A 26,257-nucleotide genomic window follows, 5' to 3' on the forward strand; every position below is an offset into this window, starting at 1 on the left:
ACCTCTTTTATAAAATTTAATAAAATTCTGTATTATCAGACTGTTATTAATGGTATGGTGGGTCTTGGATTTTACTTTTTTTCTTTTTAGATTATCTTTGATGCTAGTAATCATATTACTAGAATCAACTGATTAGGGCATGGAAATAAATTACTAATTTGAGGTTGAAATGAAGAACTCTTAGAAATATATGAAAAGAACTGAACTGAACTTGTAAGTAAAAGAAAAAAACAAAAAACAAAAAAAAACCAAAATAAAACAAAACAACAGAATTTAGGTGGTAGATCTTCCAGAGCGAAAAGACAGTAGAAAACTAGAAATGGGGCTGGCAAGAAGCTCAACAAGTAAAAGGCACTTGCTGCCATGCCTAGTGACTTCCATCCCCAGTACCACATGATGCAAGGAGAGAATTGATTCCCACAGGTTGTCCTCTAACCTCCATACACATACCGTGAACGTGCACCCCATAATATATGTGCACACACACGAATACATAAATGTAATAAAAGTTCCTAAGTAAAAATGACAGAATTAAAACTAATAGTAGCAGGGATGTGGTGGTGCACACCTATAATTCCAGCATTCTTGAGGCTGAGGCAGGAGACTCTTGAGTTCAAGGCCAGCCTAGACTACTTAAATTCTGTCTCAAGACTGGGATTAAGAGAGAGAGAGAAAGAGAAGTAACTCATAGTAAAAGTGATTTTGCTACATAGCTAAGTTAAACAGGAAAGAAATGAATAGCAGTACAATTGAAATGCGTACAGTTTGCTGACCAAGCTGACACAGGCTTATAATTCCAACACTGGGTAGACTGAGACCAGGTAGGTCTTAATTTCAAGACCAGGGAGATTCTGTCTCAGAACAAAAGGGAAAAAATAGATTCATTGAGTTGAAAACTATAATGTACCAAATACATGGTTGTAACCTAGTAAGGTAAGGAAATGTTCTAAATATGTTAATGAAAAGTTGTATTGATATTGTCTCTGATATCTGTTTTCCTGTTTATATTTTCACAGCATTTGATGACCAGCGAGGACTCACCAATTATAGAGTATTATCCACCTGATTTTAAAACTGACCTAAATGGGAAACAACAGGAATGGGAAGCTGTGGTATTAATACCCTTTATTGATGAGGTCAGTATATGAAATAATTACATATAAACGCATAGTCTTTAGATGTGTATGTGTGTGCATATGTGTGTGTGTAGGCCAAAGCTAATCTTAGGTGTCATTCTTCAGACACCATCCACTGGCCTAATAGGGGGCCTTCCTTATTTCCATCTACCCAGCACTTCGATTGCAAGTGTACACCACCATGCCCAGCAAAAATACATGGGCAAGCCAGGAATCAAACACAGGTCTTGATGTTTTAATATCTAATCACTTTACCAACTGAGCTGTCTTCCCAGCCCCTATCATTTGTTATTTTAATGATTGTCCTTCTAATTGGGGTGAGATAGACTCAGAGTTCTTTTAATTTGTATTTCCCTGATGGCTAAGAATGTTGAACATTTTTCATATATTAGCTATTATATTTATTCTTTTGAGAACTGTCTGTTTAGTTCATTTGTCTACTTTTCATTAAATGATTTTTTTTTTTTACTTAATTTTTGAGAATCACTACCGGTTCTAGATATTAATCCTATCAGATGTATAGCTAGCAAAAATTTTCTTCCACTCTATACGCTGTCTCTTAACTTTTAACAGATTGTTTTCTTTACTGTTAGAAGGTACTTTGGTTTTGGTTTTTAGAGACAAGGTTTCTCTGTGAAGCAGTCCTGGTTGTCCTGGAACTTACTCCGTAGACCAGGCTGGCCTTGAACTCACAGAGATCTGACTGCCTCTGCCTCCCGAGTGCTGGGGTTAAAGGCATGCCCCACCACTGCCTGTCAACTGTTAGAAATTTCTTAATTTCACTGAATCTCATTGAATTCTTGGGATTATATCCTCTGTTCTTAGAGTCCTTTCAGAAAGTCCTTGACACCTACTGTTTGGGATATGCCTTATTTTGTTTCTAAAGCCTGGGGCGTTTATTTGATGGTTTATTTGAGATCACTGACTTCTTTTTATCATGTAAGAATTCATAGTTTTCCACTTTCATATAACCCCCTTAACTGTATACCAGAATGTTGTGCCTTCATTTTCATTTGATTCCAGAAACTTTTAAATTTCCTCCATGATTTCTTCATTCACCCACTTCCTGCCAGTGTATATTATTCAGTTTCCATGTAGTTTCTCTTTGCTATTGATGTCATAATATTCCACTATGATCTGATAAGATATAATGAATTATTTCAATTCATTTTTTGTGGCTTTTAAGATAATCTCATAGTCCAAGCTTGCCTTGATTTGCTGTGTAGCTGAGAATAACTTTGAACTCTTGATCCTCTAGTCTCTGCCTTCCAAGTGCTGGATTTACTGGGTATACTACATACATATCTTGATTCTTTTGTATTTGTGAAGACTTGATTTGTGGCCAAGAATGTGGTCTGTGTTAGAGAAGGTTTTATGGGCTGCTCAGAATATGTATTTGGTATCTCTTGTAGATAGATTCCTCGTAGGTCCATTGGATCTATGGTATAATTTAAATCTGAAGTTTCTCTATTCATTTTTGTGTGGATGAGAGTGCAGTACTAAAGTCATCATTATTATTCTATTGAGATCTGTGAGACCTTTTATGCCTATTGGTATTTATTTTGTGAAATTGAGAACTGCAACATTTAGTGGATGTATCTCAGTTATTATGTCATCTTGATTAATTTTCCCTTAATATGTAATGGCCTTCTTATCTTTTCTGACCAATTTTGGTTTGAAGTCTACATTTTCAGATATGAGGTTAGCTACATCAGCTTTTTTTCCTTCTGTTCACTTGATAGACTGACTTGAAATACTTTGAATCTCAGTCTGTGGGTACCTTTGCCAGTGAGGTGTTTCTTGGCGACAGCAAACAGTTGAATCCTGGTTTTCAGTCCAGTCAGCTATAGTCTGCGTTCTCTCTCTCTCTCTCTCTCTCTCTCTCTCTCTCTCTCTCTCTCTCTCTCTCTCATTGTTTTTGTTGAGTTGAGGCCATTTACATTTAAGGTTATTACTGAAAGAGGCTTGCTAATTTCTATATAATTTGGGGGTTTTTGTTTTTAATATGATCCAGATTGGTTGGATCAGGGTTTTTTTTTTAAGATTTATTTATTTATTATAAATACAGTATTCTGTCTGCATGTATGTACACCAGAAAAGGGCACCAGATCTCATTAGGTGGTTGTGAGCCACCATGTAGTTGCTGGGAATTGAACTCAGGACCTCTGGAAGAGCAGTCAGTGCTCTTAACCTCTGAGCCATCTCTCCAGCCCCAGGGTTTTTTTGTTTGTTTGTTTGTTTGTTTGTTTGTTTTGTTTTGGGGGGTTTTGTTTGTTTGTTTATTTATTGAGACAGGGTTTCTCTGTGTAGCCCTGGCCATCCAGGAACTCACTCTGTAGACCAGGCTGGCCTTGAACTTACAAAGATCTGCCAGCCTCTGCCTCCCAAGTGTTGGAATTAAAAGGATGTGCCACCACCACCTGGCTCCTTTCCTACTTTTCTTTGATCTGACCTCCACACATGTGCTATGGCATCTGTGCATCCACAGACACATACATGTGTGTACACACACACAGAGTAAATAGTTTAATTTAAAAAAACAAAAAAACAAAAATGGGACTAGAGAAATGGCTTAGCAGTGAAGAGCACTGACTGCTCTTCTAAGAGACCTGGGTTCAGTTCCAGCACCCACATGGCTGCTCACAACTATCTGTAACTCCAGTTTCAGGGCATGTGACACCTTCCTCTGGCCTCCATAGGCAACAGGCATGTACATAGTGCATAAACTTACATGCAAGCAGAACACCTATACACATAAAATAAGTAAGTTAAAAATAAAGAACATAAAACAATTATACAGTGGAGAGCAATAGAGCAAGACACAATTGATGTTAACCTTTCACACAAGCAAGCATGCCTGCATGTGTGCACACCTGTCAGTAAATCAGTGAATAAGTAAAAATTGAATGCCTCTTATGTTTAGATGTTCATTTCTTTCTCTGGAATTGAGAAATACTCTAGTATAATTTCTATGCTTTTAGTTTTTAGTTTTTTTATCCCATGGATTCTTCGTTTTGGTACTTTGGTCTCCTGATTGCACCACATGCCCAGCTGGGCATACTTCATTTCAGTACATGACCTGTCTGTCAAGTTTCCTCTTTCTGTCTTTGGATTTGAGTCTGCTTCTTATCCTCTTCTCCTCTACACTGGGGCAGCTTCTAGTTCAACTTCTTACTCCATGGTTTCTTCTCTCGGGACCGTTTTCATTGCCTTGTGTTTTAAGTCAGGCTGGTGCCAAACTCGCTGTGCACCTGAGAAAGCCACTGACCTCTTGTTTTGCTTGCACACCCTCATGCATGTCATTCATGACATGTTCCACAGGTGGAGGTCAGAGGACAACCTGTGAACATTGGTTATCGCCCTCCATCATGTGTGTCCCAGAGGTTGAGCTCAGGTCTTCAGACAGCAACAAGTGCCCTTATCTTCTGGGCCACCCCATCAGCCCAAGATCTTATTTTTTAAGAGCCTGGTAGTATACAAAGAGGAAAATACTTTTCTGTATGTTGAGATTATGGCAATTTTTCTTTTAATCTTTTACTGTTATTTACATCAGAAGCGATTGTTGGAAGCCATGGAGACATGTAATCACTCCCTCAAAAAGGAAGAGAGGAAAAGAAACCAGCACAGTGAATGTCTAATGTGCTGGTATGATAGAGACACAGAGTTCACCTACTCCTCTCCATGGCCAGAAAAGTTCCCTGCCATAGAACGGTGCTGTACAAGGTAATGTTATTTGGTAATTTTTCCAATAATAAAAGAACTTCCGTGCCGGGCAGTGGTGGCGCACGCCTTTAATCCAAGCACTCGGGAGGCAGAGGCAGGCGGATCTCTGTGAGTTCAAGGCCAGCCTGGTCTACAGAGCGAGATCCAGGAAAGGCGCAAAGCTACACAGAGAAACCCTGTCTCAAAAAAACCAAAAAAAAAAAAAAAAAGAACTTCCATATACACACACACAGAGGCTTGAGTATCTATGAGAAGAATTAATATTTTATGACAATTAATTGATATCCAATAAGCTGGGAATAATGGTTCAAGTCTGTAGTCCCAGCTACTTAGGAGGCTGAGGTGGAAGGATCTTGTTTGAGCCCAGGAATTCAAGATCAGCAACATAAGAAGTCCCGATCTCAAAACAAAATTAATAATTAATGAGCAACACCCAGCTTGCTGAGCATCAAAGCATCTCTCTCCATGGATCATATCATTCTCTACTTTGAGCAGATGCTAATTCTCTTTCCTTGTACTAAAGTTTTATGGTTTTTTCTGTCTAGTGTATCTCTGTACTTTAGAAAATTTGTTTTAAATTTTTGTGATTTTTGTTCTCATTGTCCATGTCTCTAGTCCCAGCATTATTTGATAAGCTATAACTTAACCTCTTACAGCCATCAACTACCCAGCCAGAGATTTAAAAAAAAAAAAACAGAGAACCCCCATTTTCCTACCTTAAATCCTGTTTTTTCATTCACTTCCCATTAAAATGCCATCCCTATTTTTTCTCTTTTTTGCCATCCTGAAAATCATGTATGTGAGTGACAACTGAGTGAACAGTTCTCATTTGTGGTATTTCTTTTTGTAAAAGTACAAAGAAAAATAAATAGACTGGTGAAGTGTTAATCTTTTAGAACATGAAATATAGATTTACATTATGCTTTATATTTCCCTTTTTGTTCATGTATGTTCATAGCCAGAGGTTTGATATCTCTCTCAATCATCCCACACCTTCCTTATTTATTTATTTATTTACTCGTTTATCTATCTGTCTGTCTGTCTATCTATCTATCTATCTATCTATCTATCTATCTATCTATCTATATTTGATAGAACCTGGAACTCACCAATTGGACTAGACTGGCTGGCCGGCAGGTGCAGGGCTCCTCCTGTCTCTGCCTCCTCAACACTGGATTGCAGAGGCACGCTGCCACACTAGCCTTTTTCAGAGGATGCTGGGGATTGCCCTCAACTCCTTAAGCTTGGGAGACAAGCAGTTTACTACCTGAGCCATCTCCTTCTCCTCAATTGGTGGTTGGTTGGTTGGTTGTGTTTGTTTGTTTAGAGACAGGGTTTCTCTGTGTAACCTTGGCTGTCCTGGAACTCACTTTGTAAATTCAGTTTGCCTCGAACTCTCAGAGGTCCACCTGCCTCTGCCTCTGCCCTTAAAGTGCTGGGATTAAAGTCATGCATCACCACCAACAGGCCCCTCAATTTTTAAATAAATAAATAAATTATATGTAGCTTGTTTTAAATTAGTGGATTAAAAACCTTTAGTTAGGAATTACAGACCTAATTGTATCTAGACTAGTAACAACAGAGAAGCTGGATTGCTCTGAATTTGTTTTTTTTTGTTTGTTTATTTGTTTTTGCTTTATTTTTGGGTTTTTTGTTTGTTTGTTTGTCATATTTTAGAATTTTTGTTTTGTTTTACACGTGTGTGTGTGTGTGTGTGTGTGTGTGTGTGTGTGTGTGTGTGTGTGTGTAAACAGGTGTGTTATGAGTATATGGAGATCAGAGGACAACTTTTGGGAGTCAGTTCCTCCTTCTTATCATGTGGGCCCTAGGGATTAACTCAAGTTGTCAAGCTTGGCAGCAAGTGCCTTTACCTACCTCATTGGCCCCTGATTTGGTTTTTGTTGTTTTGTTTGTTTGTTTTTTGTAGAGGGGAAAAAGGCCTTGTGTTGTGGAATATTAGTTGAAGATGTGTTACATTTGTTTATGTTGTGGAACATTTGTTTAATGATGCAAAGGTGTGTTGCATTTGTTTATGTTGTATTTGTTTGACTCTGTAAAGCTGTTACTTTGCCTGCTAAAACACCTGACTGATCTAATAAAGAGCTGAACAGCCAATAGCTAGGCAGGAGAGAGAGAGATAGGCGGGGCTGCCAGGCAGAGAGAATAAATAGGAGAGAAGCAAGAAGAGGGAGGAGAAAAGGAGGAGAGGAGGATGTTGGGAGTCAGGCACCTAGCTACCCAACCAGCAATGGAGTAAGAACAAAAGGAAGACACATAGAATAAAGAAAGGTAAAAGCCCAGAGGCAAAATGTAGATAAAGAGAAACAGGATAATTTAAGAAAAGTTGGCTAGAAATAAGCCAAGCTAAGGCCAGGCATTCATAAGAAAGAATAAGCCTCCGTGTGATTTATTTGGGAGCTGGGTGACGGGTCCCCAAAGAGCCAAGGCACTGAAAAAGTCAGGAAAGTTAAACACACAGCTTACCTCTGGAATGAGGTGCCCAACTGCTCTTCCTGGAATGCTAGGAATGATGTTCTACAACCCGGTGATCCTTTGCTGTCTGTTGAGACAGGCTCTGCCCATATCTTCCAGAGTTTGTTTTTACTTATTAAAGACGTTTTCCCCTAAATCTTGAGCATTGCTTTTAGATCATGAAACCATTCTTATGAGTGATGTCACTTGTGCTTTACAACAGTGTGACTTCTATGTTATCTTAGGGCCAGGCCAATCCTGACACCCACAGGTGTTATGTTTACCTCAGTCATTCTCCCTCAACCTTAAATCTTTGGGTACTCTCTTTGAGTTAACATTACTCATTCCTGTGAAAGAAGCCAGATGTACTTTGTAAAAAAAAAAAAAAAATCTCAATGTAAATATGTCTTAAATTGTTGTGCACTGAGGGCTGAGTTAATTGTTATCTGAATACTTTTCTCCAGAATGTGCTGTGCTTAAATACGACTAAAGTAAAGTGATCTGGGCCAGACTCTAGAAGTCCTGGTCCAACCCAAGTTACAATAAAATCAGGCTGAGCCGAGTGTCATTCTTGTCTTTGAGGATCAATTTTCCTTACCTGCTTTAAAGCTTGCAGGGGAATCACCACAGTTTTGTTTTTCCTCTAAGACAGAATTTTATTCTATACCCCAGAATAGCTTTGAGCTCAGAGCAATCTTCCTTCCTCAGTCTCCCTAGTTTGGGTTATAGGTATAAACCCTTTTCTTTAAAGGAATAATAGTTCTCCTCTTCTAGTGTGTGTGTGTGTGTGTGTGTGTGTGTGTGTGTGTTTGTAGGTCTCACTATCTTGCTTCTGCTGGCTTAGAAGTCATTATGTAATTCAGGATGACCTTGAACTTGTATTCTTCTGCCTCTGCTGCTCAAGTGTTACAATTACAGACATATGCTACCATACACATCTCTCTTTTTTAAAGCAACAATGATTCTTATGAAATAGTCAAGAGAAGATTGAAAGCTATAATTGCTTATAATGTTTGAATTTTAAATTAAGTACCTTGATTTATTTTCTAGGTATAAAGTAATATCACTAGATGCTTGGCGTATAGACATAAACAAGAACAGAATAACCAAGGTTGACCAGAAGGCATTATATTTCTGTGGATTCCCTACTTTGAAACACATCAAACATAAAGTCAGTGGCTATTTAATTCAGATTTTTTCACTTTATTAAAAGTGAAATGATTATAAAAAAATAAAACTAAATTCTTTGAATTCTTTTAAAGTTTTTTTTGAAGAAAAGTGGTGTTCAAGTATTCCAGCAGAGTAGTCGTGGTGAGAACATGATGTTGGAAATCTCAGTGAATGCAGAATCAGATGAACTTGTAAGTACTTTATTTATTCATTTATTCATTCACTTATAGAATATTTGGCATGCATAAAACTGCTTATACCTGCCAAGGCATTTAACAAAGAGATTTAATGTGCCGTAACGCAGATTCAGCTTTAAAGATAACACACAGCAACATGAGATAGGAGGGACTATGAGCCTCTATACCTAGCACCACATGAAGCGGGTTTGAAGAGGTAATGAACTCTGCTGACCAGTGACTAGGGACACACATGGAGAAGATGAGCAGAGGCTTGAGCTAGGTGCTGAGAGACGTTAGGACAAGGAGCGGAAAGGCATTCTCCTTGAAGGAAAGGAAGTAGTATCAACTTCAGAATAAATAGTTGGGGTGCATTGTCTTATTTTTTTTAACCTTTGTGTCTGAAATATTTCTTAATACTTTTTCTTTTTGAACAATTGTGATCTATTTGAGGGAAAGGAATAGGTAAAGTGGACTGAAGCAGAGGACTTGTGTGGAGAAGCAGTGGCAGGTCAGGCTGGAAGACAAACTGAGGCAGATTATGGGGGCCCTTGAATACCAGGCTAAGGAGTTTGGGTTTTCCCTCCTGTTACTGTTAGTTTGAAATTGATATCTTCATAAAGATTAATCTTTTAGCAGTATTCTAAACCAAATTTTAAAAAAGAAAAAAAATAGTAAAACCTACAAGTTCAGAGTTTGTAGACTTAAAAGATGAGGATATAAACAAAGTAGCAATAGATCTAGAAGGAAATAGTAACTAACTTAGCTGTCAGGCTAATAGGCTAGAAAGTAGTAGTAGTTTGATGGACAAGAAAAGTTAAAATAGGAAAGTTACTGGTTTGGGAGATTAATCATGATGAAATCTTAAGGTGGTTACTAAGATTTTTAATTAAAGCTATCCTGGTAACCTTTCTTAACTAGTATTTCACAAAAATAGAAACCCTAGTACCCTCAGTTGTTCATTGTAAATAGTAGCTTATATTGTAGGTAGTAAATCTCCTGTGCATTTAGAATGAGACTAGCCTTGTACTGTATTGGAAAAACTGAGAAAATAGACCAGTTATTACTTTATGTACCACAGTTCAAATGAGAAACTCCATTAAAAAAGCTGCTGATATATATTAAGTTCCTCAAGCTAGAGGTTGGAGACAGTTACTGTTACTGTAACTTCCCAAGAGAGAACTGATGGCTCAGGTCTTGAGATTCAGTTCCCTAAACAAAGTTACACTGGATGTTCATGGTCTCAACATTAAAAAAATTCCCACAATTAGGGCTGGAGAGATGGCTGGAATTGTTGCTCTTGCCAGAAGACCTGGATTTGGTTCCCAGCACCCACAACAGTCCCGTTCCAGGGTATCTAATATCATCTTCTAGCTTCTGTGGGCATCAGGCATGCTTGTGAAGTACAGACATACATGTAAATAAGACACTCATACACATAAATAAATCTTTTTTTAAAAAACAAATGAAAGGCCAGGCGGTGGTGGTGCACGCCTTTAATCCCAACACTCAGGAGGCAGAGGCAGGCAGATCTCTGTGAGTTTGAGGCCAGCCTGGTCTACAGAGCGAGATCCAGGACAGGTACCAAAACTACACAGAGAAACCCTGTCTTGAAAAACTGGAAAAAAAAAAAAAAAAAAAAAAAGAAAGACATATTCACATTATAAAAACTGCAAAAGGAGCCAGTTAAAGTGACATTGAGGACTCAGAAGTAAAAAAAAAAAAAAAAAAATGAGTCACAAGTTAGTATCACAACTTGTGATAGCTAAGTGGTATCAGGAAGACTTGGAGCAAAAGCTTTATGTTGCAAAACTTTGAAGGAAAGTAGAAACTGAAACAAAGTCTGAATTTTATTCCAATATATCACTCCTGGTACTAGTATAGGCCGGCATCAGACTGCTCCACTGACTTCAGGCTGAGGAAGCCAACCCAATATTGCTTGCCTATTGAGATGGACACCTGGCTTGCATTCTGGATCACAGCCCTATCCTTCATCCAGTGTATGTTAGGATTCTTCATTCCCTCCCTGCTACAGTTGATCTTTACAGGCTGCCCCTGAGACATTGTCATCTTCATTGGGGCTCCCATGAGCCTTAGGCCTGCTGCTGTGGACTCAGGAAGCTGCAGATAGGCCAGCCCCCCAGCAACAGTGGCAAGGCCTCCCCATGCTCTGCCTCAGTGCCATCTGTGGCGATGCTGCTGCACCATGCCAGGCCAGACCCCATTGGTAAAGGCAGAAGTTCAATTCTTAAAGACTCTAGGCAGGGCGGGCGGTGGTGGCGCACACCTTTAATCCCAGCACTTGGGAGGCAGAGCCAGGCGGATCTCTGTGAGTTCGAGGCCAGCCTGGGCTACCAAGTGAGTTCCAGGAAAGGCGCAAAGCTACACAGGGAAACCCTGTCTCGAAAAACCAAAAAAAAAAAAAGACTCTAGGCAGTAAGAAGAGTAGGTGGATAGGAAGTAAAGGAGGCAGGCATTATTTTCTTGATCAAGAAAGCTATGATTGGGACTGGAACGATGGCCCACCAGTTAAGAGTACTTGCTGTTCTTGTGGAGGACAAGTTCTGTTCCCAGTACCCATTTCAGACTGCTGTAACTCTAGCTCCTGGGGATCTAGTGCCCACTTCTGTCTATCATGAACACACTTACACACATACACATAAAATAAAAATGGATTTTTTTTTTTTAGCTGCTATATGTCTTTAATCCCAGCACTCTCAGAGGCAGAAGCAGAAGCAGATGGATCTCCATGAGTTTGAGGCCAGTCTGATCTACATAATTCCATGCCAGCCAGAGCTACTCAGCAAAACCCTGTCTCAAAAACAGAGGGTTTTTTGTTGTTGTTGTTGTTGTTATTGCTGTTGTTGTTGTTTTTTTTTGTTTTTTTTTTTCGTTTTTCGAGACAGGGTTTCTCTGTGTAGCTTTGCGCCTTTCCTGGGACTCGCTTGGTAGCCCAGGCTGGCCTCGAACTCACAGAGATCCGCCTGGCTCTGCCTCCCGAGTGCTGGGATTAAAGGCGTGCACCACCACCGCCCGGCCTGTTGTTGTTTTTTAAAGATTTACTTTTATTAGGGCAGAGAAGGCTGCAAGCATAAATGGAGGCAGAAAAGAGGAAGATCTTCCAGAAAAGCTTCTACAGAAGAAAGTAGAACTTTTGGGAAGTCGTCAGGCTTTTGTAATGGAAAAGATGTATATACTAGCAAGACTGCACATGACATAATAGTGGATTTCATCTAAAGCTTCAGAAAGAAGTAATCTGGGAAAGGAAGGTGTTTTGTTTTGTTTTCAAAACAACTGAAAGTGGCAGTGAGATAAATAATTTAATATAGACAAAGGAACAAATAATTAATGAACACAGTTCTGATGTTCAAACTTTCTTTCACAGAATTGTTTTTCTGTATTTTTAGATGCTCACTTTAAGAAAAGTCTGATTATCAGAATAATATTCCTAAAAAGCTAAAAAAAAAGTCATCTTACTACTCAAATATTATTTATTTATGTGTGTATATATGTATGTTTTAAGACAGAATCTAATGTATGTCAGATCTCAAATTCCCTAAATGAGGACGACCTTGAATTCCTGATCCTCTCGCATCAAAGGCGTACCTGCACCCTGTTCTGTAGTTCTGGAGATGGAACTCAGGGCTCTGTGAAGGCTAAGGAAGCCATCTAGCATCTGAGCTGGTAGTGTAGTTCTGCTAATAGAGTGCCTGTCTAGTGTGCACAAAGCCTGGGTTAGAATATGGTCCTGGGAGAACCGTACTAAAGTGGGCATGGTTAAGGGAGCACATCTGCAGTCCAACATTTGGTCAGGGGAAGCAGGAAGATCAGGAAGTTCAAGGTAATCCTTGGCTACATAGCAAGTTCCAGGCCAGCCTAGGCTACATAAGACCTTTTTAATCTCAAAACAAACAGCAAACACAAAAAAAGTTAAATATAATTCAAAAGATAAATAAAATTTACAGTTACACATCAGTTTCTACTACAAAGTTGTTTTCTAGTCTATATGTGTAAGTTGAATAATATCTTCTTTTTAAAGCTAGAACTTTTTTACTTAAAATACTACCTTGTACAGAATAGTGTATTATTTTCCTTTATCCTCAACATTGGAAGGAATACATTATCCTTTCTATTCATAAAGGAAAACATAATTTGGTCAGATCCGAAGGAGTAAAACCAAAATTTGGAACTGGGTCCCCTGACTTTAATTCTAATGTTCTTTTTTTGCTAACATACCACAAGTGAAATGAGATACTTCTTTTTCATGTGAGATATTTCTTAGATTCTGCTCTGAGTATCAACCAAAATGAAACTAAAGAGACCTCACTACTGTTCTTTTCAGTTTTCTTTGTTATCAGAGAGGTAAGAAAGATAAATATGAATCTAACGAGTAAAATCGGAATTTTCCTAGTGAAGGAAATTTTGTAACACCTTTAATTCACCTCATTTATTTTACAAATTAAACTTAAATGGAACTGGAGAATGCCTCTAAAAAGGACCTAAACCATGAATGAACTTTTCTGTTTGTGCTTTTAAGAGTATAGAAAACATTGCCTCATCGGTGCTGGGAAAGTCGGTCTTTGTTAACTGGCCCCATCTGGAAGAAGCTAGAGTTGTGGCAGTATCAGATGGTGAAACCAAGTAAGATGCAATTTATGATTTTTCTAACATATTTGCTTTGCTGCTTGATCACTTTCATTTATTTTTGAGTGATAAAATTATTATAAGAACATTTACACTCTAGTGCAAAACTATTCTCCCACTATTTGAAAGTCAACCACAGTTCAGAGTTTATTATATCTACCCCTGTGGATATTTTAGACATATTACATTGTGTTAGTTTCTTTTGTTCTTAATAGCTTGGAAGTTTTATCACCCAGTTCTTTTCTGAGTGATAACTATTATATTATTTAGCAAATATATTTTTCTTTCTGATAAGAATTAACAACATATATAACCTTACCTTTTCTGTATTCTTCCCAGATTTCATTTCAATAATACACTGATTTATTATGTGTATGTATTTCCTTGAATCAGTATTTAAAGTCTTAACATTTATTTAATAATTACCTTTATGAAACCATTTTAAGTAAGACTAAAAAAAAAAAGAAGGAGGCTGTTCTCTCCTTCTACTATAGATTCTGGGGATTGTCAGGCCTGTACAGTAAATGCTTCTACATGCTCAAATAGATACTACATTAGTTTTTAAATCAAATCAGTGAGACAAGCCCTTGCTGTGTGGTTCTGGCTTGTCTGGAACACACTTTATTAACAAGTCTCATCTCATACGTGCACACATCTTCTTAACTCCATTGAGAGTGGAAGGTATGTGAGTACACCACTGTACCTATACTTGTCCTTTTTATTTGAAGGAGTCGTTTATTTTATGTATGCGTATGGGTGTTTTGCCTGCATATATGTCTATGTACTGTGTGTATGAGTGTTGCCTGCAAAGACTAGAAGAGGTTATTGGACTGGAATTATAAATGGTTATTAGCTGTCATGTGGGTGCTGGAAATTGAACCTAGGTCTTCTGGAAGAGCAGCCAGTGCTCGTAAGCACTGATCCATCTTTCCAGCCCCCCTTGTCTTATATTTTTAAGAATAACTTTTTGCCATTTTATTTAAGCTCATACTCTTTTAATTAGTGAATAGTTAGGCAGGTCTTTCTTAGTCATTTTAAACTTTTATTTCATATAAAGTTTGTCCTCTTTTTTACTTGTGCATAGCTAAAACTAAGTTTTGTTCAGAGAAATTGGGTCAGTGTTGTATTCTGAATTATTATATGTCAAAAAATATCTTTTTATGTGTTTTTATTGTACATTTGATTATGATTTTAGAAGACCAGTCTTTGTCCACTCTTCTTTCCCCTTCTCCCTGCACACATCTCCCAGTTGTGTTATTTCATAAATGTTATTGATTATTGTACTTGTGTTGAAATTGTAATTGCTGGCACTCGTCTTTCTGTGAGAAGTCTTGAGGAGTCTTTGTTGAAAGAGTAAAATTTAGTTCTCGCCGGGCGGTGGTGGTGCACGCCTTTAATCCCAGCACTCGGGAGGCAGAGCCAGGCGGATCTCTGTGAGTTCGAGGCCAGCCTGGACTACCAAGTGAGTTCCAGGAAAGGCGCAAAGCTACACAGAGAAAACCTGTCTCGAAAAACCAAAAAAAAAAAAAAAAAAGAATTTAGTTCTCCCTTTGTGATGTAGTCCAGTTTGCTAATATTTTCTTTTAAGTATTTCATGGTTTTTGCCATCTTTTATATTAAGTTAGTAATCATTTTAAATGATTTTTTGCATAATTTTACAAATGTATGTTGTTTAATATATTTGCCTATGAATCATGCAGTTGCTACATCATTTGTTAAAGATTAGCTTTTCTTTGTTGGATTGCTTTTGTCTAAAGTTAGGTACAGGGGCTGGAGAGATGGCTCAGCAGTTAAGAACACTTGCAGTCTTGCAGAGGACCTGAGTTTGCATCCCAGCACCAGCACATCTTACAACCATTTTAATCCATTTTCAGGGGATCCAAAGTCTTGTCTGGCCTCTTCAGGCACACACTAAAGGCACATACATACATACATACATACATACAGGCTTTTCTACTTTATACATATAAAGTAAATCATTAAAAATTAAGAAAAACAATTAGTTCCAGCCTTAGGATCTGAGTCATGGTAGAGTGTTCTAGAGCTTTTATCTGCTATGCACAAAGCCCTGGCATGACAACAACAAACCTTTTTTAAAGCTGAGTGTATTTGTGTGTATGTTTGTCTGGTTCTCTAGTCTGTTCATGTTTATGGACTCTTTTATGCTCATTTTTTTATTTATTTTTATTTTATGTCGGTTGGTGATTTGCCTGCATATATATCTGTGTGAGGGTGTCAGAAGCCCTGGAACTGGAACTACAGATAGGTGTGAACTGCCATGTGAATGCTGGGAATTGAACCCAGGTCCTCTGGGAGAGCAGCCAATGCTCTTAACTGCTGAGCCATCTCTCCAGCTCCTATGCCCATTCCTTGATTATAACTGTATGCCAAGTCTTAACATCAAAGTGACACATTTGGCTTTTCTTTTTATTTTTTTTCTTTTCTTTGTTTTGTTTTGTTTTGTTTATTTGTTTGTTTGGTTGGTAGGTTGGTTTCCCAAGACAGGGTTTTTCTATGTAGCCCTGGCTGTTCTGGAACTCACTTTTTAGACCAGGCTGGCCTCAAACTCAGAGATCCACCTGTCTCTGCCTCCTAAGTGCTGGGATTAAAGGTGTGCACTACCACCGCCAGGCTATGACTTTTCTTCTTAAAAATGGTTTTAGCTATTCTAATTTGTTGGATTTTTAAGAGAAATTGTTCTGTATCTATCAATTTTGAAGGAATTTTTATAGAAATTTTATTAAACCTAAAGGATATAATTGCTCACACTCATAATTCCAGCACTCTGGGCTGAGGCATGAAGATCTCTACAAGTTCAAGACTAACCCGAGCTATGTCGTCTTGAAAGAGAAATGGGGATGAGGGGGGAGAAGGGGGAAGAAAAAGAGGGGAAAAACTTAAAAACAAGAAAAAGAAAATTTTTTATACCTATAGATGAATTTCTGGAAGGTTTGATACTTTTATTATATTGAGTTGTCTAACCCATGAACACTATGTACCTCTCCATTATTTAACTCTTTGATTTCTTTTATTAGTGTTTTTTTTTTACTACACTAATGATATATCATCTTGTTATGTTTATACTTGAATAGTTCATCTTCTCTTGAGGTGAGACAGGGTCTTGCTATGTTGTATAGGCTGGTCTCAAATTCATACCCAAGACACCCTCTTCCCTCCGCTCCTCAAGTAACTGAGCATCCAGGGATGTACCAACTTGCCCAACGAAGGAAATTTCCACATGTCTTTATTCTCCAGTTTATATTATTGTATTCCATAAAGGTTTGAGTTTGGGGGTTTTGTTTTTACAAGTGTACTATGTAAAACTTGTTTACTATCAACACTGACCCTGCAAAAAGCTCTACATTAAAGCACAAGTTTGGACTTAACATAATTTCTACTTTGTTTTGATTCTAAGGTTTTACTTAGAAGAACCTCCAGGAACACAGAAGGTTTATTTGGGGAAAACTGCTCCACCAACTAAAGTCATCCAACTTGCAGATAAAGAACAGTCAAACTGGACTAAAGAAATACAAGGAATTTCAGAACAGTGAGTGTCATAGAGAATTTGATTGAGGGCTGGAGAAATGTCTCAGAGGTTAAGAACACTGGCTTCTTTTAACCAGAGTTAAGACCCCATGTAGTGATTCTCTCATTCTTTAACTCCAGTCCCAGGGCATCGGTGCCCTCTTCTTCTGGTCTCAATGGCACCAGGCATACTCACAGTACACAGACAAACACTGGGACAAAACACCCACACACATTAAATAGACACATTTTTTAAAAATAACTTAGTTGAGCATGATGGCACACAACTTTAATTACCACCCTCGGAAAACTGAGGCAAAAGGACTATGTGATCGATTCACTCTTCTAGCAGTGTCAGCTATGTGATGAGGAAATGCAGATATGTCCAGGGGCCTGGGGATTGTAGCTTAGTATGTTCAAGGTTTGAGTTCAATCCCTAAAGCCATTTTTTAAAAAAAGGATTGGAGTGTTAAAAGGTATGCAAATTTTAATTGAAAGCCAAAAGAATCAATAAGGTAATTATTTATGAAAAGTTTATATCATATATAAATGGAACAAATGAGCCTTTGCAATGAATACTATACTTAAAATACTCCTCTGGTGAGTTCCATGGTGCCTGTTTTTACTTTCTCTTAAATATAAATTTTTTATTACATTTATTACAAGAAAGGGGAGCTTTCTTGAATGTGAAGTTCTAGAGTTTTTTTTTTTTTTTGGTTTTTCAAGACAGGGTTTCTCTGTGTAGCTTTGCGCCTTTCTTGGAACTCACTTGGTAGCCCAGGCTGGCCTCAAACTCACAGAGATCCGCCTGCCTCTGCCTCCCGAGTGCTGGGATTAAAGGCGCGCGCCACCACCGCCCGGCTGAAGTTCTAGAGTTTTTACAGATTAATTTCTCATTCAGTCACATAGTGACAGTGGAGAAATGGTCCACAGACTAAAATCAACACTCAAAGGTTTTATGGAAATGGTTCTCAACCTATGGGACTTCTTTGGAGTCAAGCCACCCTTTCACAGGGGTCATGTAAGACCATCGGAAAACACAGATATTTACATTAGGATTCACAACAGTAACAAAGTTACAGTTATGAAGTAGCAACAAAAATAACTTTATGGTTGAGTTCACCACAACATGAGGAAGTGTATTAAAGGGTCGAAGCATTAGGAAGGTTGAGAACCAGCCAGACAGTGGTGACACACAACTTTAATCCCAGCACTCGGGAGGCAGAGCCAGGCACATCTCTGTGAGTTCGAGGCCAGCCTGGTCTAGAGAGCGAGATTCAGGACAGGCACCAAAATCTACACAGAGAAACCCTGTCTCCAAAAACAAAAACAAAAACAAAAAAAGGAAGGTTGAGAATCACTGCTCTATAGGTTGCTGAGAACTGCTGTGCATTTATTTGCAGTAAGTATTTGATTGTGAATAGTTGGTTTGATTGATGATTATCCCTGGACTGTGTACATACTTCTACATATATATCTTCTTTTTTATTTTTCCTTTAGATACCTAAGAAGAAAGGGAATAATAATAAATGAAACATCTGCTGTTGTGTATGCTCAGTTGCTCACGGGTCGTAAATATCAAATCAATCAGAATGGTGAAGTTCATCTGGAAAAACAGTGGTCAAAACAAATTCTTCCTTTTGTTTATCAAACTATTGTTAAGGTAAGGTCCCCAAGTCTCAATTCTTTTGTAATGTCACTGTTACACATTGGTTAAAAATACTGGCAGCATGGTCTGGTGGCCGAGGCCTGTAATCCCAACTGTTTGGAAGGTAAACGAGAAAGAATACAGGTTCAAGGTCTATCGAAACCAAATAGTTCAAAGCCAGCATAGACAGCTGGTCAGCCTAGCAAGAACGTTTCTCAAAATTTGGGGGGAACTAGAGATACAGCTCAGTGATAGAGTGCTTGCCTAGCATTCATAAAGTCCTAGATATTTGAAGACTCAGCAACGTGAAAAAGAAAAAAGACAGTCACAATAATTAATATTTATTTATGAATATAATAATAACTTAGCAATGTATAATAAGGGATATATATATCACAAAATACATTATTTGGAGGCTGCCCAGATGGCTCAGCAGGTCAGGATGCTTGCAGACAAGCCTGACAACTGAATTTCTACCTGTGGAATGACCAAGCATGAGGCCTTGAGTCCAGTCCTTGGGACCCCTGTGCTGGAAGGAGAGAACCAGCTCGTACAAGTTTGTCCTCTGACACAAACACACACGCTAAAGAAATGGGTCTGCTCTGCTTTGGGTTTTTTAGATTTTTTAATATTATTCTGTCTAAAGATTAGTCCATGCCCACTCAGCATGTACAAGTAGGAATACGGTTTTGATTTTATGGTTGTTTTTCTATTGTTCTTCCTTTGGTTGGTTCATTGATGTTTGGTTTTTTGAGACAGGGTCTCTCTATGTAGCCTTGGCTGTCCTGGAAGTCACCATATAGACTAGACTTGCCATGAACTCACAAGTGCTGGGATTGTTGGTGTATGCCACCATGCTTGGCTGATTTTGTGGTAGTTTTTAAGAACTTATTTTCTAGAATAAATTTTCTACAACACACCATTCTTAACATGTTGGCATTTTTTCATAATACTTCAATAATCCTGGTCTTAGCCAGGTGTAGTGATGAGCACCTGTGGTCCTAGCTCTTGGAAAGTTGAAGCAAGAAGATTGTGTGTTTGAGACCATGGTGGACAACATATCAAGATCCTTTCTTTAAAAAAATTCTTTTTGCCAGAAATTGCCTAATGAATATTAAAGGCTTTCCCTTTGTGTGCATAATCTCTAATATTGTGAGGGGACAGTAGGTACTCTTTATCCAAGAGTTGGTTCATGCATTTAAAACTGATCACCATTCTGAGTATTGAGACAAGTCTTAAGCTGTCATTCGGGTGGAAATCATCTTTGTCCGGTGCATCCATGCTGGGTGGGCTCTCCACTGAGTAGCATCTCAGTGCCAGCTCAACCGTCACAGGATCATGTGTGTGATAACACTTACTTTACTAAACGACTCCCAAGTGCAAGAACATGGTACTGGCAGTTAGAAGATGCTCCCTTTAAGTGAAAAGATGAACTTCCTCATAGGATGAGGATGGTCCGATTACAGATAGTAAGGGAAATTGTAATTCATGAAATTGTAAGGGAAAGTGCTTGTTTCGCTATTGCTGCTCTGTGTAAAGCTTGGAGCATGTGTCCACATTTCATAAGTTCTCATTTGTTAACCACATTTCACCATGGAGGCATGTATCGTCACATCATCACATGAAGGGAAAAGGTGAATACAGTGCTAGACACTTTGAAAGGAAGAGACCACATTCACATAGTCTTAGTCTTCTATTACTGTTATCTTTCACTGTTATCTAGTGTATAAAGTAAATGCTGTCATAGATGTGTAAGTATAAAAAAGTACTTATAGGTTTTGGTACTGACCATCGCTTCAGACATACGTAGTGTGGAGGGGGCTTGAAATCTTACCCTATCCCATGGATAAAGGGAATACTGCTATCTATACTAACCCTAAATTTGGGAAATAAACTATAGTGTAGTAATTAAGAGCACAGATTGCCTGAGGTGGCTTCTTTGCTATGTGACCTTGGACAAGATTCATTGCCTTTTGTGCCAGTCTTCATAAAATGAGGTTAAAAGTAAAGGTCTGCAACCAAAGGTTGTGTAAGAAGTAAATGAAATAGATAAATGTATGAAGTATCTAGAAGAGAGAATGATGTAACAAGTCAGTATGTTTTAGGTTTTGGTATTATTATGTAGAAAAATCTTATATTTGACATTTGCAGATAAAACAGATTTAATCTCATAAGAAGAAAAGATGATGTGCAGGCTTTAGAAATACTAGCTGTGATGATTAACTCCTATTTCATTTTGTGTAGGACATCCGAGCTTTTGACTCTCGTTTCTCCAATATCAAAACATTGGATGATTTGTTTCCTCTGAGAAGTATGGTCTTTATGCTGGGAACTCCTTATTATGGCTGCACTGGAGAAGTTAGTTTCAATTTTGTTATTAATTATCTTTTTATTAATACAGTTTTTCATCTTAAGTGCAAAATAAAAATGTAATGCTAAAGGGGAAACATAAGAAAGAATTCACTCATGAAACTTAAGAACACAGTATTGAGCTATAGAGACAAGTGGGTGATCAGGAGGTGGGAGAAAGTATTCAAAATCTAGTGGGTTTGGTTTTGGGGTTTTGGGGTTTTTGAGAGGATTTCTCTGTGTAGCCCTGGCTGTCGTGGAACTCACTCTGTAGACCAGGCTGGCCTTGAATTCAGAGATTAACCTGTGTCTGCCTCATGTTGAGATTAAAGGTGTACAACATCACCACCTGGTTTGTGTTTATAATATACTTGTTTATTAGGTTTTATCTGAAACAACCTTAAAATTATTTTAAGTAGATTTTAGGCTCAGGGCTAATGAATTTTTAAATGTATTGATATGTTTAATAATTTTACTTCTCACACAGAAAAAAGTACATACAGATATGGAATAAGAGAAAATAAGAGTCTTTGGGGGACAGATTGGCAGTACTGTTAGGGATTCTGAAGCATATGTGCATATGGCACATGTTTGTGTGTGTATACATGCATATTTTTCTAGCTCTATTTTTCAAAAGAATAAGACACAGACACACTCTGGTAGCAGTGAACATACATAATACTCAAATTTTGACCTCTAAGACCATAGCACTTCACTAAAAGCAATAGTCCTTCTCACTAAAGTATCTGGTTCTAGGTCTGGAGCAGGTAAGATACAAAATGACTTTGATACATCAGATGCCAAAAAGTAAAAGTGCTTAAAAGAATAGAAAGACCTATGCCAGTAAGCACAGAAACAAGGTGAAAGAACTCCTACTGGCCAGATCTTAAATGTTTGAGTAGCAAAACGATTGAGTACAGTAACAGATTAGAATACACAGAGACTTATTCTTACTTACAAATGCATGGCCTTAGCTTGGCTTGTTTCTAGCCAGCTCTTCTAACTTAAACTATCCCGTTCTCTTTAACTACATATTGCCTCTGGGTTTTTATCTTTCTTTATTCTATATATCTTTCTTTCCTTCTTACTCCATTGCTGGTTGTGTAGCTGGGTAGCTGACCCTTAATGTCCTCCTCTCCTCCTTTTCTTGTTCCCCAATCTTTTCTTCCCAGATTTCTTCTATTTACTCTCTCTGCCTGGCAACCCCACCTATCCTTTCTCCTGCCTTGCTATTGGCCATTCAGCTCTTTATTAGACCAATCAGATGTTTTAGATAGGCAAAGTAACACAGCTTTACAGAGTTAAACAAATGCAGCATTAAAGAATGCAACACTTCTTTGAATTATTAAACAAATATTCCACAGCATAAATGAATGTAACACATCTTAAACTGATATTCCACAACATATAACTTCACTACAAAAAGCAAAATAAGGAACTTTGAGGGAAATAGTGGTGCAGTTCAGTGGTAGAGTGCTTGCTTAACTTACTATGTTCAGTCTCTAGTATATACAAAGGAAAAAGGCAGAATGAAACGTGAAGAACAAATTATATTCTTTAGAATACTTATTGTTTTTAAAACACACACCAAAAAATGATCTGGATATAGTTTACATTAAAGAATGCTCAATATACAGCTAGGAGCTGGGAACATAGCTTAATAGTGGCCACGGGAGTATCTACAGTCTTGACATTTGGGAGGCTGGGGCAGGAGGATGAATTTGAAGCCTGCCTGGACTACATAGCATTACCTGCCTCCATAACAAAAAGACACAGATAGCTAAGTTCAATATCTTATGGTAGCTTGGAGAGAGAGGAAAGAATTCTGCATAGGACATTATTGGGTCCATTGATAAAACTGGAATGTAAAGAATAGTTGAAATTAAAATATCAATGTAAATTTATATGCCTAATAATGATACTGTTGTTTTATAATAAAATATCCTTAATAATATACACAAAATACTTAGAGGTAAAGGACATAATGTCTGTAAGGTATCCTCAAAACACTGAAAGGACCTGGGATTGTCATGCATGTTTGTAACCCCGGCACTCAGGATGCTGAAGTTGAGGGTCACCAAGTCTGAGGCCAGCCTAGACAACAAAATAAGTTCAAAGCTAACCTGGAAATACATACTGAAAGCCTGTTCCAAATAGTAGTAGTAGCAGTAGTAGTAGTAGTAGTAGTAGTAGTAGTAGTAGTAGTAGTAGCAGTAGTAGTTGTTTTTGTTGTTGTTGTTATATGCATGTACATATGCACATAGTATACAAATATTAAAGACATATTCTTTATAGTATTAACAATGAGTGAATCTAGGTCAATGTTTTCAGACATTTTGGTAATTTGAAATTATCTACAAATAAGTTAATTTTTATATGTGATTAATACCTATTAAATATAAAATGACTCACTCTTACAATATTTTAAAATCCTACTATAAATTACAAGAAAATTTCCACTTTCTAACTTTATGACAATAAAATTTTAATTTAGGAGAGTATCATTCAAATAAGGAGAAAAGTAAATGAATGTAATGAAAGATTAAAACACTGTGATTACCCTACCCCCAGGTTCAGGATTCGGGTGACGTGATTACAGAAGGTAGGATTCGTGTGGTTTTCAGCATTCCATGTGAACCAAACCTTGATGCTTTAATACAGAACCAGCATGTAAGTACAATAGTTGGTATTGTTTAGAATAAACTTTTTTAATGCTCGGATATTTTTTCTGCCTCCTTAAAATTAATTTCAATATTTAAGAATAAGCGTAAAGGATAGAGAGATAGTTCAGTCAGTAAAGTATTTTTAATGAAGCATGAGGACCCTAGTTCATATCTGCAATACTCATGGATAAGAACTGGGCTTATGGGGGCTGGAGAGATGGCTCAGTGGTTAAGAACACTGACTGCTCATCCAGAGGACCTGGATTCAGTTCCCAGCACCCACATGGTGGCTCACAATGGTCTGTAGCTCCAGTTCTAGGGAACCCAACATCCTCACAAACACATACAATGTAGGCAAAACACCAATACACATAATAATAATAAAAAAAAAAAGCTGGGCTAATGGCACATGCTATACTGCCAGTACTGGGAAGACAGGTCTCTGGGGCTAGCTTGCCAGCCAGCTGAGCCTAATTGATGAATGCCAGGATTAGTGAGAGATCCTGCCTCACAAGAGAAAAAACTCAAGTAGATGGATCTGAGGAATGACACCAAGGTTATCCTTCACACATGCACTGTGCATTCATACCCATTCATAAACATACACACACACACTAAAAACATAAGGGAAAAGTAGAAATCTGTTCCCCAAATCTCATGTAGACCTATTCATATCAGCCTAGCATAGCATGTAAGTACCCAGGTTTAACCCCTAGCATTGAAACAGTATATACACACACGTATGTAAATCTTTAGCAAAAAAAAAAAAATGCAGAGATTACATTATTAATTGGTGTTTATTCTGTATTGTTGTGATCTGACTTAAGGCATTAAGGATCAGCATATTCAGGAGGGAACTTTGGGTATAGAAGGTAGAGGTGTCCCTAAAATCTTACCATCAACTATTATAGAAAGCGTTTAGAAGACAGGGTCAGAAGGCATCAGTGTGCCATTAGATGATTAAGCTGGAAGACCTGTATAAAAGGTGTTCCTTTTACTCTTATTTTCTTTACCCTAGTATTTTAGCTATACCGTTTATGTTTTTTAGGGTACTATTGATGATTTTAATTAACTTTGAATTACAGCACAGCTTAGAATTCTCAAATGGAGTACCATTAGTACTTGGAATAGGACACTTGTATCTATGGCAGCTTTGTAAATAGGACATTTTGTCCATGGGCTCTAAATGCTAGTAACCTATGCCAATTATCATAACTGAATGTGCCTCTGCACATTTCAAAGTGCTTAGTAATAAAGTGATACTTCTTATAATCAAGAAATACCATCTTAATTATTTTGATCTGTTTACAAAGCATTCTTATTCTATATTTTATTATTACTAAATCTGATGATACTCTTGTTGAACAACCATGTTCTGTGTGTCTGTGTGAGTGTTGAGACAATATTTTGTGTAGCCCAGGCTGGCCTTTAACTCACTGAGTAACCAAGAATAACCTAGAATTCCTGATCATCCTGCCATTGTCTTCCAAGTATTAGGGCTATGTACATATATTGCCATATTTGCCTACTAACATATTCATACATTTTAATAGTAATTTGATATTCCAGCCCACCAAAAACAATTACCTATTTGGACATCATTGTAGATACATATGATCAATAAAATAATGGTAGCTGACTTAATCTCTTACCCACTCCAAGAAATTGATTTTATGTTGGTGAAAATATTTCCATATTCATGTATGAGCATAAAGTAAGAATATAAACTGTTGGGGCTGGGGATGGAGCTCATTGGGTAGAGTGCTTGCCTAACCTACATGAGCTTCCCTAGGTTCAGTCCCCAGCACTATATGAACCAGCTTAGTGGCCCAAACCTATAACCCCAGCACTGAGAAGGTGGAGGCAAGAGGATCAGAAGTTCAAGATTATCCTCAAGCACATAGAAAGTTCAAGGCCAACCTGAGCTACATGAAATGGTCTCAATATATATAGTCATATAACTTACAAAGTATTAGACTATGAATAAAAATTAGTGTCTTTCTATATGCATCATATAAGGACTAGATATGATTGTTAGTGATAGTTGATATTAGATTTGCAAATTTCTTCCTAATTAAAAATTATACCATCTAATACTTCTTTTTTTGTCTTTTCTTCTTTTGTCCTGCCATATATTTTATTTTTTAATTGAAAATATATTTTCTCATACAATATATTTTGATTACTGTTTTCCCTTCTTTTTCTTAATTTCACAGTCATTAACTACACAAATTAAGTTTCCATTTGTTTGACTGTGACTTTCATATAATAGTAAATATTAATGGAAAAGATTACTTACATTCGTATATGAAGGACACTTTTTACTTCCCTTACTTGCAACTGATTTGATGATTTGCTGTGTTTGACTTCAGTGTACTCATTTTTCTTGATTGATTTTTTTTGTTTGTTTGTTTGTTTTTCGAGATAGGGTTTCTCTCTAGCTTTGGAGCCTGTCCTGGACTAGCTCTGTAGACCAGGCTAGCCTCAAACTCACAGAGGTCCACCTGCCTCTGCCTCCTGAGTACTGGAATTACAGGCGTGCGCTACCACCACCAAGCTCAGTGTACTCATTTTTGAGGCCTTACTTTATCCCATATACTCTCTAGCTAGCTCTGCTTAAAATATGAAAATTAGTTTTTAAAAATGTTGTGTGAAGACTTTTCTGTTTCGTGCCTACAGAATTTATTAAGACAGATTTATAAACTATGCTTCCTACTCCTTCATTCATTCTTGGGAAGACTGTGCTTTAAA

At 37.6% G+C, this 26,257-nt stretch overlaps 1 protein-coding gene across 4 annotated transcripts in view; it reads left to right on the forward strand.

Annotated features, from left to right (window-relative positions):
- The window catches only part of Xrn1 (5'-3' exoribonuclease 1), a 112,681-nt gene that overhangs the window by 35,440 nt on the left and 50,984 nt on the right, over positions 1–26,257 (forward strand). For all 4 annotated transcript variants that reach the window (XM_052717086.1, XM_052717065.1, XM_052717056.1 and 1 more), the window contains 9 exons: positions 1,017–1,136; positions 4,690–4,859; positions 8,382–8,502; positions 8,594–8,692; positions 13,215–13,318; positions 16,737–16,868; positions 18,347–18,509; positions 20,739–20,852; positions 23,415–23,513. In XM_052717086.1, coding sequence (XP_052573046.1) covers positions 1,017–1,136; positions 4,690–4,859; positions 8,382–8,502; positions 8,594–8,692; positions 13,215–13,318; positions 16,737–16,868; positions 18,347–18,509; positions 20,739–20,852; positions 23,415–23,513 — 1,122 coding nt within the window. The remainder of the gene's footprint in view (positions 1–1,016; positions 1,137–4,689; positions 4,860–8,381; positions 8,503–8,593; positions 8,693–13,214; positions 13,319–16,736; positions 16,869–18,346; positions 18,510–20,738; positions 20,853–23,414; positions 23,514–26,257) is intronic.

Source organism: Peromyscus californicus, unplaced genomic scaffold (genome assembly GCF_007827085.1).
Source record: "Peromyscus californicus insignis strain IS unplaced genomic scaffold, ASM782708v3 Scaffold_11__1_contigs__length_118956290, whole genome shotgun sequence".
NCBI lineage: Eukaryota > Metazoa > Chordata > Mammalia > Rodentia > Cricetidae > Peromyscus > Peromyscus californicus.